General features: G+C 49.4%; 1 protein-coding gene across 4 annotated transcripts in view; it reads left to right on the top strand.

Moving 5' to 3' along the window:
* The window catches only part of COL5A1 (collagen type V alpha 1 chain), a 152091-nt gene that overhangs the window by 117517 nt on the left and 17221 nt on the right, over positions 1–17353 (top strand). For all 4 annotated transcript variants that reach the window (XM_035555043.2, XM_035555044.2, XM_035555046.2 and 1 more), the window contains exons 33-52: positions 1496–1540; positions 1903–1956; positions 2829–2873; positions 3914–3967; positions 4567–4620; positions 8085–8138; positions 9494–9601; positions 9793–9882; positions 9975–10028; positions 10658–10765; positions 12076–12183; positions 12716–12769; positions 13602–13655; positions 13862–13969; positions 14068–14121; positions 14205–14312; positions 15098–15151; positions 15522–15629; positions 16723–16776; positions 17134–17187. In XM_035555043.2, the coding sequence (XP_035410936.1) occupies positions 1496–1540; positions 1903–1956; positions 2829–2873; positions 3914–3967; positions 4567–4620; positions 8085–8138; positions 9494–9601; positions 9793–9882; positions 9975–10028; positions 10658–10765; positions 12076–12183; positions 12716–12769; positions 13602–13655; positions 13862–13969; positions 14068–14121; positions 14205–14312; positions 15098–15151; positions 15522–15629; positions 16723–16776; positions 17134–17187 (1422 nt within the window). The remainder of the gene's footprint in view (positions 1–1495; positions 1541–1902; positions 1957–2828; positions 2874–3913; positions 3968–4566; positions 4621–8084; positions 8139–9493; positions 9602–9792; positions 9883–9974; positions 10029–10657; positions 10766–12075; positions 12184–12715; positions 12770–13601; positions 13656–13861; positions 13970–14067; positions 14122–14204; positions 14313–15097; positions 15152–15521; positions 15630–16722; positions 16777–17133; positions 17188–17353) is intronic.

Here is a 17353-nt window from a genome sequence, read left to right as displayed (position 1 = left end):
GGGGGAGCCAAAATCCAGGCCATTTATTTGGGTGCCTAAAAAATAATCTGAATTTAGATGCCTTTCCTTTCGGTATCTGTGTTTGAAAAATGTAGGCCTGTGTGCATTTACAGTGCTATATAAATTCTTAGCAGCAGTACGCAGCGCTGTATGCATGATTAATGATAGCAATAAGCAGGGGGAAAATTTTGCTTAAAAATAGAATTGAGGAAGAAGGAAGGGAGTGTGGGGGGCTACCTGCAGGGAGGCTGCACTCTGCACCACCTGATCCAAATTCAGCCTCACGTAGGGAAAGGAAAACCAGATGGAGTGCTTCAGAATGATTTTTTGTAATTAATTTAAAAAGTATGCCAGCAGTGTTTATTAAATGGAACCGCAGAACAAGGAAGATTCAGCAGGGCTAATTTTAGCAGCTGGAAGAAAGTTGATTTAAAACTTTTCCAGCTCTTGTTTTATTTTTGCCTGGTTAATGAGTGCCAAATACGAGAAGGCAGGTTTTTTAGATGATGGATTTGGGGCAGAAAATGGCAAATGATATTTTAAGCGTCTGTGTTCCTTACATAGAAAATCCTTCTCTTCCTTCCTTTAACAGGTGATTGGTAAAAAAAATAGTAGGCTGCTGGTCCAAAGGAAGAAAGTCAAACCTATTGGCTTTTTTTTTTTTTTTTTTTTATAATGACACTAGCCAAAACAGTGTCCTCAGGTAGCAAGGTCTGGGCTTTTACTTTTCTTTTAGGCGTATGGTAATGGAGCTTAGCATAATGCCAGATTTAGAACCCAGCCGTCTTTGTCTTTCTTCTGTCAGAATTAATCACAGTCGCCCATTACAGGGAACTGACTGCATCTGTCAGAGCTCATAAGCCTGCTGTTTTGTCGCTGCTGCAAAGCAATGTCTTAAATTACTTGTTTAGCACAAAGTTCACAAAGATGAAGGAAGATTTGTAAATATGTGGGGCAGCTTAATTGGCTTGTGTAGCGTAAAATAACTGCTCGGGTTAGGGTTCCTGCTCTGCTGCTGTCATTCTGCACATGTTTAACGCAGGTCTTGCAGCGTGTGTGTGCATCAGCTCATGCTCTGCGTGAGCTGGGAGAAGGGGAGGGCAAAGATCAGCAGGGAAAGGGGTTATGGATTTTGGGGTGGCAGAGCAGAAGAGCTTTTGGCTGTCCCTGGTGTGTTTGCTGGCTTATTAGGAGCATGCGTGGTCCAAGGAGTTGGGCGTATCCTTGTGGGGTTTAAAGGACTTTGGGTACTTTTAGAAGACTGTCGCTTAGGTGTTAGATGCCATCTGGGCAGTGGGGTTACTGTTCAGACGTGTCCAAACAGTATAAAAACTGTACGAGTAAAACTGCTATTGTCTTTTTAATTGCAAATGAGAACTGAAGAGGTTTGGGGGCAGTCTGTGTGCGATAGGTCTCCGTTGTGCATTCCCCTGCTGCGAGCTCAGGCTGTGGCTGCTGCTGGCCCGTGACTCACCTGCGTTCCTTCTCCTTGCAGGGGACACCTGGCAAACCAGGTCCAAGGGGGCAGCGCGGTCCAACGGTAATCATCCTCTTTTTTTTTTTTTTACCCTTCTTGTGCATTTTGAAAGCTTGTTAATACCAGATGAAGTGTGCTCTGATTCATGTCCTACGTGGGCAGGATCTGGCCCTATATCTGGCCTTCAGCCTTAAAGCCAAGCAGAGGGGGCACTGGTTTGGGGCTGGGGCTCACCAGTGGTTCTGGTTTGAAGCCATAACAAAATGGGATGTCCAGTCTGCACTGCTCCTGGCATCCTGGTGCTGCTGGTGGGACTGCTCTTTGTCCTCGTGCAGCTCAGGTGCTCATGAGCTCTTTGTCTGATCACAGTGCAGTTCTTCTTGCTACCCAAAGCACTAAACTGTCATCTTTTCTGTCTTTCCAAGGGTCCACGTGGGGAAAGAGGCCCTAGGGGAAGCACTGGGAAACCTGGCCCAAAGGTAAGGTTTGGGAGAGCCTATGATGGTAATTAGGAAGAGAACTATGTCCTAAAAAGCGTCAGCATTAGAGACCATCTGCTTCATTTCCTCCATTTCCTTTCTCTCCTTATTCCGTTGTATTTTGGAAGCTGAGCCCTCCTGATCTGCATTACCCAGCCAAATAGCTCATAACCCAGCTGAGAAGTCTATGCACAGGTCCTAAAAATGCAATGGCTTTGTTTCAGCACGAAGCCTGACCTGAGGCCCCGTTGCACCCAGGGTTACCCCGTACCAGGGACCACCCCAACCCTGTGCTCCACTGACGCTTCCCCCGAGCCTTGCACAACCTTGCACCATGCTGAGCTGCTTTGCATGCAAACTGCCGGCCAACAATTGGCCATCAGACACAATAGACATTGTTCTGCCAGCCAATCCGGAGGCGTTCTCAGCTCTAGCACCTGCTGCAGAAATCAATGAAGTGACCATCAATTGCTGGGCGTGATGGAAGCAAAGCTGTCGTAATGAGGCGCTGTCACCGCCGCGCTGCCGGCGTTAAAAATAAATGCCTCGGCTTTGTATTGGCATGAATTTTTGATAAATACCTCGCTTTTGCTGTGGCATTTATCTCTCCGAGGGAGGCTGTTAGCTGGTGGAGATGTCCCGAACCCGCTGACGTTATCTTCCCTGTGTTTTTATCAAGCAGTGTGGGGGGAATGAGTAGCCGCTCGTTTGTAGCCAGATGCTGTCCCTGATGGAGAATTATTGATAGAGAGGGGTTGGGGGGTGGGCTCTCACCCTGGGGTCGGTGCCATTTGAAGTCTTTGTGTGAAGCAGCTGAGGTGGTGATGCATGTATTTTTAATGGTGTTTTGTTTTTTTGTTTATCCTTAAAAGGGCAACTCTGGTGGCGATGGCCCCCCTGGTCCTCCTGGCGAAAGGGTAAGGCAGCGCCGTGGGGCTGGGGCAGGGACCTGCAACCTCTGCTGGTTTAACCTGGCAGAAGAGGTGGGGGCTCACAGCGCGGGGGTTTTCCTGCAGCGAGCACCCTACCAAGTGCCCCGTGAAGCAGAAAGGGGTGGGGAGCTCCCTGCAGCCAGGATACGGCCTAAGAAAGTGCTTAGAAAAAAAAAACAGGTGAAAATTATTGGTGTGGAGAGAGGTCTCACAAGTCACACACAGCCCTTACGGCGCTTCTGAGCTCTACAAGTGAGGCTCAAGCGGGCCTTTGGATGTCCTGTGCCAACGTTGCTCCGTGGGAAAAGGGAAAAGCCCCCCACACTGTCTGTGCTGACAGCCAGAGCCTGGTTTCTGGAGGAGTTGGATCCTCCAGGACCTCTTCTGCTTTCCCCAGCCTACAGCGTGCTCGGTGGAAAACAGTGAAGCAATGGGACTTTCATGACTGTAACCTCAATATCTGCAATTTTTAAAAATTTTTCTTTTGCCTCTAAATTCTCTACAAAATTTCCCAGGTGGGAAACATGGAATTGGCCTTGTGCTTTTCACATTTCGATGGCTTTGGGCGAAGGGGCATTTGCTGATGACACTGCAGCACTGTGAAGGGCAGTGGGTGCCTGCAGCACCGGCCCCAAAAGAGCCGGGCTCCTTCTCATCCCTGCGTGAGCTGGTAGCTCCTGGAGCCCTCACTTGAGCTGGGATGGGAGAAGACCTATTTTTCACAGCTTTGGGAGGGAAAGGTGGCACTAAGAGGTGGACGACCCTCTTTGTGTTTGCAGCACTTTGCCCAGCTGGCCAGGATGCTCGGCTACACGTGCCCTGTGGTTCTTACTTCTCCAAGCTTTTTCTTTTTTGAGGGATGGCCCCATGCAGCTGTGCCTTGCACTTCAGTAGCATTTCTTTGGGGCAGAACGAGCCCTTTTTCCATTTCTTTGTGATCATCTACTGTTCACACAGAGCTGGTATTTCATAGTAAAGCATATACACTCCTTAACCATGTGTTCTCTGCCTTGTTTTGTGTCCAGGGACCACCAGGGCCTCAAGGACCAACTGGATTTCCCGGACCAAAAGGCCCCCCTGTGAGTAACTCTCTTTCCAGAACATACAAAAACGTACATAAAGATTCTTTTTTCCAGCCAGCTGTAATTGCCTGTGCCATCTCAGTCTTAGCTGCTTCTCTGACAAGTGGTGACATGCCCAATAAAAGGCATTACTGAGCCATCATGATAATAACCCGGCGGTTTAAGATTTTAAATAGGCAAGTAAATTACAGCTGATTATAAATGTTCATTTCCTAATGACTCAATATCACTAGGATCTTTCATGGTTACTCTGTTCTTTATTTTTCCTCTGTACACTGGGATGACAGCACAACAGAGTAACACGTCTGTCTCTGCAATTATTGTACACTGGTAGGGAGCCGCAGAAAAGTTTTTGGAGTGATTTCTTTCCCTGTGGTGACAGCTCGCTCAGTGTCTGGATCTGTAATATAAACCTGTAAGATCTCTGGGGGATGTGTGGGAAAGGGATATATCTTTTAGGGTTCTAAGCACCCCCATTTCACTGTAAAATGGGTAGGAATTATTGCAAGGATGCAAGCAGGTTCGATACAGTCCTTTACCTTATTTTTACTACTGCATTTGGTCATGGTCCCTCTCACCCTGATTTTCTGCCGTAGGGTCCTCCTGGGAAGGATGGATTGCCTGGTCACCCCGGACAGAGAGGAGAAACTGTAAGTAGCCAAAAATCCTGGGCAGATCATTAGTCCTGAGCCTCATCTTGCTGGCTGGTTTCTCTAAACCCCTCTGTGCAGCTGGGGAGATGGGGCCGCCCGTTTGTTTCCCCCCGTGGTCTGCGTGTCCCCAGCTGCGTGGGGTGGTCTACAGGAAGCAACCCTCTTCTGAGCAGGACGGCTCGGGCTAATGATGATTGGGGTGAAGGCCGTGCACCAAGCCCTCTCTCTGGCCCCGTAATAGATCGTGGGGGGCACGTGCATCGTGCACAGAGCGGATTTGAGCAGAGAGGCAGCGAGGGCGGCGAGTAGTGCCGGAGCAGCTGGCTTTCTGTGTGCTGCAGGGGCAGCTCCTGGCTAGGTGGGAGGATGGTGGCTGGGTCAGCACCCCAGGACTCAGCGTGGTGCTTACTTTCTGAAGTGGAGAAGGAGCTGGGAGTGATTTCTGTGCAGGCACTGTACCCCAAGGACTCACCAAAGCACTGGTCCCTTTGTGCTCCAAGGAGGATGAAGGGAGGGCTGTGCCTCTGCCCCACTCGTAGGAGCACTGCGGGCGAATCTGTGCTTTCTTCCCCACTCCCTTTGGAAACATGCAGGTTTTAGGTCTCACAACTCTAGGTCTGTGATAACAGAGATCTTTCGTGCAAGACAGGCTCGCTCCTCAGCTGGGCAGCGCTCAGCTCTCTGCATACAGCTGCCTTAGGTCAGGGGCAGTTTTACTTTCTCTGGAGCCCACCATGGGGAGAAATAAACACTTTTCCCTTCTTGATGCACCATGTGGCCAGCACCAAGAACGGTTGCACACCAGAAAAGAGTTGCAGCCCTGTTTTGGCAGTGCTTGTTTCAAGAGGAAGGCAACTCCCGACCAAGATCCGTGGTGCAATGGTTTTGCTCTAGCTTTTCTGTCCACGCCAGTTCCTGCAGCACGCTCACCTCTCAGCCCTGCCTTAGCACATCAGTCAGAGCATCTCTGCTGCGCTGCCTTTTAGCCAAAGCTACTCACAAGGGTCTCGCCAAGTTTTGCTTAAGGCCTCCCCCCCAGCAAATGTCCCTTGCTGCAACCCACGGAGCAGCTTCTGGCCGTTCAGGTACCTTACCGCGTCGTGCGCATACTGCTTTGTCAATTTTAAAAGGTTTCGTTGCACAGATGTAATCAGTGTTTCTCACCAAAGGAGAATGATGAGGCATGTGGAAGGTATGATGGCTGTCGTGCGTCTCTGGTGGTCTGTTCTCTGCCCCTTTTTGCTTGAAGGATACCCTAAGCAAAAATGACTGTTCTGCCGTGTATTTTTCTGCATGCAGTAATTAGTACCTCTCTGTTTGGCGTTTCTGGGGATGTTGATTCTTTTTCCTCGGCTGTTTACAATCCAGTTCATTTGCTGTTGGTATGTCTCTCTCCCCAGCACTGCATGCTGCATGTTAGCAAATAGACTCCTTGTTCTGTGTTTATTTTGTGGGAAGGAAACCCAACTTCTTCCACTCAGCCTTGTGTTTTTCTTCACCGCCTTTCCTAGCAAATGAGCATTGAGAAGGCTTTGCACATCGTGCGTTTTTCCCCCCTCAACTTATCACACAACAATTTAATTAACTTGCCTGGCATTTGCTAAGCAAGGCAATGCAAACACTGCTCGGTGCCACACAGGGTATTTATGCTCTGTCAGACTTTATGGCGATGGTTGTGGTATTCTGAGCGCACAGTCCTCAGGTCAGGATTAACTTAAAGATGGAGAGAAGAGTTTTCACCTGCCAGAGTCTGCTTGTGACATTTAGTCTTCCTTCAGTGAGTTATCTCTAATATCCAGGACACCTATGCTGAAATCAGAAAAGGCAGTAGAAATTTTACTTGAATCTGCTGTTATCAACTTCTGAGACTGAAATAAAATGGCAGATTCTCAAGTCTGCATGAATATGAGTGGAGAATGGGCTTTCAATCATTTTGGGTCTGAAAGCATTCCCTGATAGCTGCCTTTGGGAGTAACTTGCCTTTCTAAAACCTGTTAATCTTCCCCATGAACAAGCAAAGATCGCTTTCCCCTGAATCCTCTTGGGATGCATGCAGACACGTGCAGAGACCCAGGTAGCAGAAGTCACTGTTTTGTCCTCCTGCCTTGCACAGTGCCAAAAAGAGAGGAGGTGAACATAATAACAAATTGAGTATGTTTTCCACATCAGTAAGCTTGTTAGTGCACTCTGTACCTTCATGCTAGAAAACCTAACACCAAAACACTGAAACAAGTCTGTGTGTCAAATAGTTCCCTTGATTTTGCTCTTCATTTAGGAGCAAACAGTCATGCTGAAGGAAGCCAAAATATTTGGCCGTATTAGATTTATTAAGATGGGATCTAAAAAAGACAAGAGAAACAAAAAATAAAAGCTCTGTGCCCGTAGTTCAGACAGGATAAAAGGAAACTCCTTTCTTCAGATTGAAAAGAAAAGTCCCGCACGGAGCCACTTGAAGTATTTTTCTAAGATAAGAGCTTAAATTGTACATTCTTTTCCTAATGATGGCTTGCCATTTCCTCATCAATGACACGATATTTTCTGTGATCTGCAGACAGCTAGAGTAGCTTTAAGTAGTTTCTTAGCATGACACGGAACTGTTGGCTTGGGACTTATCTGCTCATCTTTTGTGGCAATGAGAAAATAGCCTGTATGCCCTAACTGACATTTCTCAAGCTTGTCAGCCTGCTATAGTAAGACTGATAATTAATGTGCTTTTTAAAGAGTGGCTTAGGAGAACTAAACAATTGCAGTGGTGATAGTTCATTATTGCCACTCTTTAAATGTCATTATAAGTAGCTGTCGTGGAGACTTCGTTACTCATCATTTGGCCATCCAGAGAGAAACACGTCTGTGATTTCTTTCAGCAGATGTTGAGGAAGGAAATAAAACTCTGCAGGGCTGGGGACTGGCACTGCCTGCAGTCACCCAGCCTCAGAGCTCCCGAGGAGTGAAGCTCAAACTGGGAACCGCTCTGGAATTGGGAGCAGGAGAAGGGAAATGGTGATGAAGAATTGCTAAGCATTAAGAGTGGTGCACGTTCTGACTCCTTAGTAGCCATTTCCTCTGTGGGTTTTATGAGCGTAGCAATTTATTGTTATTTATTTATATGGCCAGTCCTTCAGCCAAACCACAGTAGCTCCACCAAACCAGCAGAGCTGAGCTGAAGATCTGATGGCCATCCACTAAAACACCCACTCCTTCCCTGAGGCAGCTCCCAGAACCCTCCACTGGAGCCGAAAGGCTTCGATAGTTCCTTTCTCTACCACTCTCTTGCCCCCATAAATGTACAGATACATATTTTACATTTTCTGTTTGATTTCTCCTTTCCTCTGCCTTCGGGTGCCCTTCGCTCACGGTCAGCAGCTCCGCCAGGGAGGAGCAGGCAGCAGCCGGCTGTGAGCCTCATGGGAGTGCTCCGTGGCAGAAGTGTCATCTCTTTGTCTTCTCCCTTTTTCTAACAGGGTTTCCAAGGCAAGACCGGCCCTCCAGGCCCCCCTGGTGTTGTAGGCCCTCAGGTAAGGAACAAATATCGGTGCTTGCATCAGCCGCTTGTGGCTCATGTTTCCAGGTACAGCATGCGTCCTAGGGTGGGACAGAACAGGATGGTGCTTAGACAAGGTGTGTGAGGCCTGCTGGAGATGAGGTGGCTCCTGTGAACTTAACAGAGCTTCTCTGGTGTAAAACGGGTGCAGGGTGGGAGACACAGACCAGCTGTGTGCAGCCTGACAGAAGGACCAAAGAGTTCGATGTGATTTAGAAGGGCTGTGCAACCTACCGGGGCAATTGGAGCAGTAGGAGCATGATGCAAGAGTGGTGTGACATTTCGTTATGAGGAAGTGCATCCCTGCTTAACCTAAAGTGCTGCCAGATTCTGTCAGAATTGTGCTTTTTTTTTTTTTCTTAATTTTATTTCAGTTGCAATGATCTCAGTGCAATCTGGAAATAATAACTACACAGCCAGAATTTGTACCCCTTAAGTACAAGCATGCAGGGCTCGTGCATCGGTTTCATAGGTGGAGTCCTAGGCTGAGAAGGACTGGGGTTTGGTTGTCTTCTTTCCTGAATTGCCAGGGAGGTCGCTCTTTAATTACAAAGCAATTAATTTGTCCTCTTTAATGACAGTGTAAATTCTCTGATTTGTAAATTCCATGATTAGGGGCAATTCCCTGACTGTGTCTATCTTCTCAAGTGCAAATTAGGTTCCGTGGCAATTTTCTTTGGCTCGGCAGCGTGTAGTTAGTGTGATGTGTGGCTGCCGAGCGATCGCGGCATTCTCGTTCTGCTTAGGCTAAGTGGCACCCTGCAGCGTGACACGAATCACAACCACGGTCCCAGCAGACCCTGGCTTGCAGGGTTGTTGCAGCGTTGTGCTCACGGCTTGTGTCCTCCTCCAAAACGGGCCGCTGGGGAACCTTCTGCTCCGGGCCTCGTGGCACACTCATCACCATCAGTGCCCGTGTACGGCACAGAGCCAGGCAGCAATCGCTGTGTAGTACAAGCCTCATCCATTATTTATTCCCCATATTAGGACAAATCAGCATGATTGTAGAATACTTAGGAATTTTTCAATTAAAAAAACAAGTAAGCGTAATAATTTGAGCGATAATCTCATTTATGTGAATGCTTTCATTCAAATACCTCCTGTACCTCCTGTCTGTTCAGTGCAATTTTGTCCACTTCCACACCAGAGATCTTTTAGGTGCCAAAGGAGGCATCTCCGCGGGAATTCCTGGTGATGCTGCAGGGGATGGAAGAGGGAAGAAGCATTTTGCATCCCGTGGCAGCCTAAAGGAGCAAACTGCTACCCTTCACCTCCTCCATTTTTTGCTCTGGTGACACCCACCGCCTTCTCCCTGCTTTCTGTCCTCAGGGTCCGACTGGTGAGACGGGTCCCATGGGTGAGCGGGGACACCCAGGTCCTCCAGGTCCCCCGGGTGAACAAGGTCTCCCTGGCCTCACTGGAAAGGAAGGGACCAAGGTAGGGATGAGCAGCCTGCTGGCTTCCCCTCCTTGCACGCCTGGACGGCTGCCCCTCTCCCAGAGGTGGAGAGGGATGATCGAGTAAAGAAATGATGTTTCGCAAGGGTTCGTCAAGGCTCTGGCACAGAGAAAGGAGCCGTGCCCCCATGGCATCTGCAGATCCTTAGCTGTTTGTCCTTGTCGTTGCAGGGGGATCCTGGTCCTGCCGGCCTCCCCGGGAAGGATGGACCCCCAGGCTTGCGAGGCTTCCCTGGAGAGCGAGGTCTCCCTGGCCCCATCGTAAGTCTCTGTCCTTCCAGCAGGAAGGATGCCGCAGCAGCGCAGCACGCAGCTCCCCAAATGACTCCGTTTTCCCATCTTCTTCCCTCCAGGGTGCTCCAGGACTGAAAGGCAACGAAGGTCCCCCAGGCCCCCCTGGTCCAGCAGTGAGTATCCTTGCCCTCCCAGGCACCACCTAACACATTTACAAGCTTGGCAAGCCAAAGCAGAGGGTTAGTCACAGATCGGTGCCTCCTCCGTTACTGCGTTAACTAATGGCTTTCTGGATACTGCTTTATTTTACAAGACACACATGTAATAGCTCAGTTATTTTATGGGGTTAGCTATGAACATACGTGACAAGCTGGGGGAACTGGGACGATCCAGGACATCCAGAATTTTGCTCTTAAGTCACCAGCTTTTCCTCTGAAAGTTGTTCCCACTTGAGATTTGTGCTCAGTGCAGCCCTTCTGGAAGAAAACACTCATCATTGAACCCTCCCTGCTGCATTAACCATGAAGTGGTCACACACATGTTCCAAGCTGATAACGTGCCCCCAGAAGCTGAGCTCCCTGCGCCAGCCAGGGGAGAACTCAGCCGTTCCAAGGATTTTAATTAAGAAGATCTGCAGAACCCCTGGGGCTGATGGTGCCAAGCCACAGCATGGAACTCACCCCCTCAGATGTGCTCACTTACTACTTCCATGCATTTGCAGCATCCTACTGCTGCATTTCTTTCTTTCTGTATATAGATAATGCTCAATAATCCAGTAACATTTCCTCCCTCCTCCAAACAGGGCTCTCCTGGTGAGCGAGGCCCCGCGGGCTCAGCCGGCCCCATCGGCTTGCCAGGGCGACCTGGCCCTCAGGGACCTCCGGGACCTGCAGGTGAAAAGGGAGCCCCAGTAAGTACCAGTACACCAATTAACAGCTGTGGGTCACGTAGGACTAGAGCTGAGCATGGAGACAGCCCCTGGACTGGGTGTAAAAAAGGAAACAAGAAACAAATGCTGTGTGCTCCTGTGGTGTGAGCATGTGGTGCAAAGATACTGCGAGCAGAGCACGGTGGAGTCCTGCCCTGTGTGGTCCTGTCCCAGCGCTCACCAGCCAGCCCGTGCACACTCTCATGTCTTTCAGTCCCTCAGCTCGCACGTGAGATGTCACATGCAGGCGGCAGGGAGTGGGCAGGATGCCTCTGCTTGTCCCCGAGGAGCCCAGTGCCACGGCAGTCCCAAAGGGGAAGGCTGTGCCTCGGATCCGTGCCCCAGGAGCGTTGCTGGAACTATCTCTGACGTCTGGGTTGCTTTGGTTCATGCCCAGGCTCAGCCTCAGATCCAGCAAAATGAGCAAATGCTGGCATCAGGGATTTCAGACTGCATGAGGACACTTGCACTGATTGATTGTTGTTATCAGAGGTGTTTATCAGCCAGTGTATTCCACATTTGCTGGCTTATTAGGAACTCCAACAGCTAGTCCAGAGGCAAGAATTTCTTGGTGAATCATCTTTACGAACATCTGTCCTGCCAAGTATCTATATGATGTGTTATTGGACAGATGAATAGGCAATTTATATGGCATCTAATTATTCAGAAGAGAGCATCCAGGATTCAGATGCAATTAAATTATGTACAAGGAAACTGAAAAATATCCACTGTTCAGTTCCTATAAACAAACAAATTTGCGTAAAGGCTCCAGGCTTGAGGAATACAAGGAGATGTTTAAGCAGGAGGCCAGCAGAGATTGCTTTATTTGCTTCATGTATTTTCTTTTGTCCAGAGGCTCAGGAGAGAGCTCAGGGCCATTATTTAGGGATTAGCCAGGGATGGAGCTGGGGCGGTCAGGACCAGCATCAGTAAGAACTGGTTTGTGGGAATAAAAATTAGTTGGAGACTTGTTTGTCATTCAGAGAGAGGCGGCAGAGGGTTCAGATTAAATCTAATTGTATTGCTACAGCAGCAAAATTGCAGCTGTGATCTGGGTATTCGCCATTTAGATTTATTTGTTCTTTATCTCTGGAGATAGAATTTTTGTCTTGTTCAGAGAGCAAGCACAGAGAGAGAGAGATCCAGGAAATATCATCTGGAAACCGGTCTTGCTCTACATGCCCGTCCAGTCAGGGTCGTTTTCAGCTGAATAAAATGTTACTGGACTGCGACAGGTCGGTCGGAGGGTGGAGGTGAGCTCTGCCTGACCTGTCTGCTCCTTCTGCTTCCAGGGCGAGAAGGGTCCTCAAGGCCCAGCGGGTCGGGACGGCATCCAGGGCCCGGTGGGACTGCCGGGCCCAGCAGGTCCTGTCGGGCCCCCCGGCGAGGACGGAGACAAGGTGGGAGCAGTCCCCCTGCAGTGTGGCGTCACTGTGGGGGAGCGGGGCCACCTGCCCCATTGCCACCGTGCTGGCAGCAGGCGGGACGTGCTGTCTGCTAAAACAGGGATGTTTTGCGGTGCTCACAGTCCTGCAATTTGAGCAGAGTCGGGTCTGGGAGAGAATCAGCACTTTGCCAGCCAAACCACTCACTGAAATCCAGTTAGCCTTCCCCGAGCCTGTAGCAGGTGACCCGCCCTCAGGTGCCTGGCCTTTCCAAATTAATTACCTTTCCCACTCTCTCATTAAGCCCCTCTAGGACTGGAGGATTCTTAGAAAGCGTTAGCTGGGATGTATCACTCACCACCACTAATGAGGCCTGCAGGATGTTGCGTCCTGCATCGTGCGGTGGCTTGGGAAGGTTTACTGGTACAGAAGGGTTTGGTTACAGCCAAATCACTGGCCCTTTTCAGAATTTCTGGGGGGGTCTGTGGGAATCAGCGTCTTTTGGATGAGGACACAGAAGCTAACTGTGCCCCTTTGCTCCTGGCAGGGCGAGATCGGGGAGCCTGGCCAGAAGGGCAGCAAGGGCGACAAAGGGGAGCAGGTGAGTGCGCCAGGCATCGCCAGCAGCTGCTCTTTGGAGGAACATGTGGTGATGTTGTGTGGCTTGCTGGAAACAGAAAACGGTATCGTTTTAACTTCTTCTCACTCCTTTCTCTTCTCCTTTGCTTCATCAACTACCCACACAATGTGAAACAAGAGCGAGTGCCTGAAGTGTTTTTCTCCTTCAGCTCCCTGGAGCACACTGAGGTGTTTCCATGTCGCCCATTGACTGTGTAAATGTCTGAAACATCAGCAGCCCTTGCTGTTAGAGCTGGGTGTTTGGCTGCAGTTACTTTTCTGGTTGCTTATAGCACACTGAAGCATCCTTTGTGTGCTCAGAGGCTGAGGGATGGAAAATAAATTGCACGTGTGTATCTAGAGGGGACTGAGTGGTGTGATATTGCCTTGCTGGAGCAAAGATGTGTGACTGATGGCTAAAACCAAATTTAAATGTACTGAAGGAAGAGGTCAGGTTGCACTGGTTTTGGCTTCTTGGCCGTGGAGGCAGGTAGCTGCACCCCCCAGGAGGGGATGCTGGAGGTTAACGGTGATCTCTCAGACATTTTATGCTACACAGAAACACACAGATGGCTTCCTTCTCTCCAGAAAGATTTCCAGCTTCCACCGCCCCCAGAAAGTGTTTTGCAAAATGAGTTTAAGCATGTCCTCAGGCGCAGCGCTGCTGCACCAGCATTGGTGCACCAGGGACCCTGTCCTCTGACTGCCCTCTTTCGGGGATTTATGCTGGTTTAATGGATGCTGTGCTTATTTTACAGGTGAGATTTTTCACCTCCTGCTCCTAAATGTGACATTGCACTTCTGTTTCATGACAGGGTCCACCAGGCCCTACTGGCCCCCAGGGTCCAATTGGTCAGCCAGGCCCAGCTGTGAGTATTGTTAGCAGGAATCCTGCTTCTTACCAAATAAGAAAAATGTTTTGGGAAGCTCTGTAAAGAATTTCAGTTTCTGCCTGGCACTGCTCATACCTGGTGCATGGGGATGAGCATTGCTGGCTGCAGTGGGAGGTGCTGGGCAGGGGGCTGTGCACCCACCTTGTGCCCTTGCTAAGCCACGTTAGACTTTTTCCTCATAGGGAGCCGATGGAGAGCCAGGTCCCAGAGGACAGCAAGGCCTCTTTGGTCAGAAAGGTGACGAAGGACCTCGAGGTTTCCCTGGTCCCCCTGGCCCTGTGGGCCTGCAGGTAATTTGTAGCATCAAGGCAGTGCTTGGGGTGATGAAAGCTGGGGCTCCACGAGAGGTGTTCACAGCTAAAAATTATCCCTTCCTACATCTCCTCAGGGCCTGCCTGGACCACCCGGTGAGAAGGGAGAAACAGGTGACGTTGGGCAAATGGTAAGATGCTCTCCTCCTGTTTTCATCACCGATGTAAATATTTCTCCAGGAACTTGTCTGAAGTTTGCCTCCCCTTTCCCCAGGGCCCGCCAGGCCCACCCGGGCCCAGAGGTCCATCTGGACCACCAGGAGCAGATGGTCCCCAGGGTTCTCCCGGAGGAATAGGAAATCCTGGCGCAGTAGGAGAGAAGGTAAAGCATCCGCACAAACCCAACTGAAGCCTGCAAGAAGTCTGCTACTTGTTTGGGGGCTTTGCTAATAAGGAGGTCTTCTTCATTAAGATATCAATGTATCGTTAATCATTTAAAATGGAAAAGGGAAATAGAAAAGCCTGTCCAGGAAGATAAGGCAGTCTGCTTGTTGGCCTAGCTGGGATATTGAATGCTCCCATGATGTGAGCATCATCCTTGCTGCGCTCATGTGAAATGAGACCTCGAGAGGGCTCAGGTGGACGAGTGCCACTGCAGACTGTGTCAATTCCCACAGTTGTGGCGGGCTCATTAACAAACTTTGGGAGGATTTGTTTTGGAGCCTGAGCTGTATTTTCACGTGATAAGGTGAGGATTAGGGCAGGTGAATGAGGTGGTGATGGGGTAAATTCATGGCTGTGGTCATTTTGTTCATCCACCTGGTCTGTAAAGAGGTGCCATTTAAAAAGAGGCAGCTTCTCCCAACCTGAAACATGTTTAATGCTGTCTTGAGGTACTTGTACTAGTGATTTCTTCACAATTAAGTAAACAGATCTATTGATATATATATATATATGTTGTGTGTTTTTGTTATTATAAGCCAAAAAGATGGAAGTGTACCCAAATAGAAAATAGTGAAGTGTCCCCGGCATGTGGTGTGGCAGCACCCAGCCTGTGCCTTGCTGGAGCTCGCAGTTCTCAGCAGGCCCGAGGGGTTCAGCACGTCAGCAGAAAGCTCAGCACCCGACAGAAACAGAGCTGTAGGCTTCCTTTTTTCTCCCCTGCAGGGTGAACCCGGTGAATCTGGCGAGCCTGGTCTTCCCGGGGAGGTTGGCCTGCCGGTGAGTATGCTACGGGATGTGGTGGAGAGGAGCTTTTTGTCCCTGGTATCCCCAGGGAGCTGGTGGCAGGGGTTTTGGGGAGGGGTGGGTGTGGATGGGGTTGCAGGGACTGAACCAGCCGGGTTCTCAGTTTGGGCGTCAGGCAGAGGCATTGCCATGGTACGGGGTATTTATAGGACAGCGTTTAGTCACTGAATGCATGCTGCCCACAACAACAGGAACACCATCAAATCTTTGTGGGAAGGAACTGCTAAATCACGTCCTTGTGCTTTGAGATACAAAGAGAGTCTTGTTCAGAATTGATTAAAGGATAATGAGGGATCGGTAAGTTGGTTTACTGGATAATAGAAACATCCTTTTTCTTTTACAGGGTCCTAAAGGTGAAAGAGGTGAAAAGGGTGAAGCAGGTCCCTCTGGTGCTGCCGGTCCACCTGGTCCCAAAGGTCCACCAGGTGATGATGGGCCCAAAGGCAGCCCTGTAAGTACCCCCTGCTGTCAAAATAGTGCTTCCTTGTCTTGCCCTGTGGAGATTTCCACGTGGAAAGATGTTTTCCAGAGATTGTTGTGGAAATTTGAAAGTTTACCAGCCAGAGAATTTCCCCTCAAATAATATGTGCTATTAATCCATTCCTTTAGGGTGCTGATGAGGAAAAGACCCAGCCGTACCATATCTTGCAGCATTATTTGAATTGTTAGTCCTTTTTGCAGGCTGTCAGGAAACTCATACTTATGGAGAGGGCCTGCAATAGGATTATTCTGCATTTGAGCTTATGCATTGCAAGGGTCCTCTGCCTCTGTACCAGAGCAAAGCTTCCAAGATAGCATAGAGGAGATTTATGTGAATCTGGGAGCAGTACCTCTGGGGTCAGATCCCTGCTGATGCTAATTGCTGTAGCTCTGTGGAAGCCAGCAGAGCTGTACTGATTTATACCAGATGACAATGGTACAGTATTTGTCTTGCCTGCTCCTTTGATGCTTGTTGGCTGAAGAAATTCATCAAGCGATAAGCAAAGATGGCATGAAACAACAAAGGAGGCAGGGGAGTTAGTCATCTCTCTTAACAGATGGGGTTTGGGGATATTGCATTATCGGTTCAAACTTAGTGTCTGAGCGCTGTTCTCAGAATCGTTTGAAGTGCACAATAGGCATTATATGCAGGAGAGTGGTGGAGTTGTTTTAGTCATTAAATGCTTTGAGAGGATCTTCAGGTGAAAAATGTTACACATCGTGTAGTAAAGAAAAGCAAAACCTTCTAATCTGCACATTCTCCAAAGCTGAGCGGGTTTCACTGTCACTTGTCTACTATATTTATGAAAAACTAGATGAAATTCCCTGTGTAGGTACTGGAGCTTTGTATAGTCTGGCTGCAGAGCTGCTGCTAACTGTAATGGGATGAAATTACTGAAGACACAAAACCGGGATGTGAACTGGGACTGGGTTTGAGGGTAGGGAATTGGGATTTTGCTCCATGGGGCATCTCCCCATGTTGCCAGTGGGGTGACAGGTACAGTGCTCTGCAGGTCTCCGGGTGCAACCTCTGACTTGGGGGTCTCCCTCTTCTCTCTTCGCAGGGTCCAGTTGGTTTCCCTGGTGACCCCGGTCCTCCCGGAGAACCTGGTCCAGCTGTAAGTGTTTGGCTCACAGAGGGGCAATTAGATTCTTCCCCTTGGTTTTATGAAATATGATTATGTGCTGTTCATTCACCAGTAGCTCCTTTGGTCTTTGCTCAGGGAAAGCGTGGGAAGTCCCACTGTAAGACTGTTCTTCTGCCCACCCCGCAGCCTTTGGGGCAGTAGCAGTTCCTATCCACAGTATTAAATATGCTATTTGGGAGGTTTGCTGGCACTCCCAGCAAGAGATGGGAAGGGATGGTTCCTGGTGACGTGAGGACAAGCTGAACCACACCTGCTGGGTCTGACACTTTATTTAGCTCCATTTGTACCCTAAATATTGCTGCTTGTTTCCTTCTTCTTCTGTTTCAGGGTCAGGATGGTCCCCCTGGTGACAAAGGTGATGATGGCGAACCTGGTCAGACTGTGAGTAACTGGATGGAAGGGATCTGTGTTCAGTCCCCACAGTGTCTTTGTGCAGGTCCAAGGGCTTTAACACAGAAGGACGTACAGCAACTAATTCCCAGCAGCTTCCCCTGCTGCGTGCCCCGTCCCATCCCTTCCCATCTGTGTCAGCCTGGCTGCTGCCATC

The sequence above is a fragment of the Cygnus atratus genome, chromosome 19 (assembly GCF_013377495.2).
Source record: "Cygnus atratus isolate AKBS03 ecotype Queensland, Australia chromosome 19, CAtr_DNAZoo_HiC_assembly, whole genome shotgun sequence".
Taxonomy (NCBI): Eukaryota; Metazoa; Chordata; class Aves; order Anseriformes; family Anatidae; genus Cygnus; species Cygnus atratus.
The sequence above is the reverse complement of the archived record's forward strand: the minus strand, read 5'-3'. Positions and strand labels throughout refer to the sequence as shown.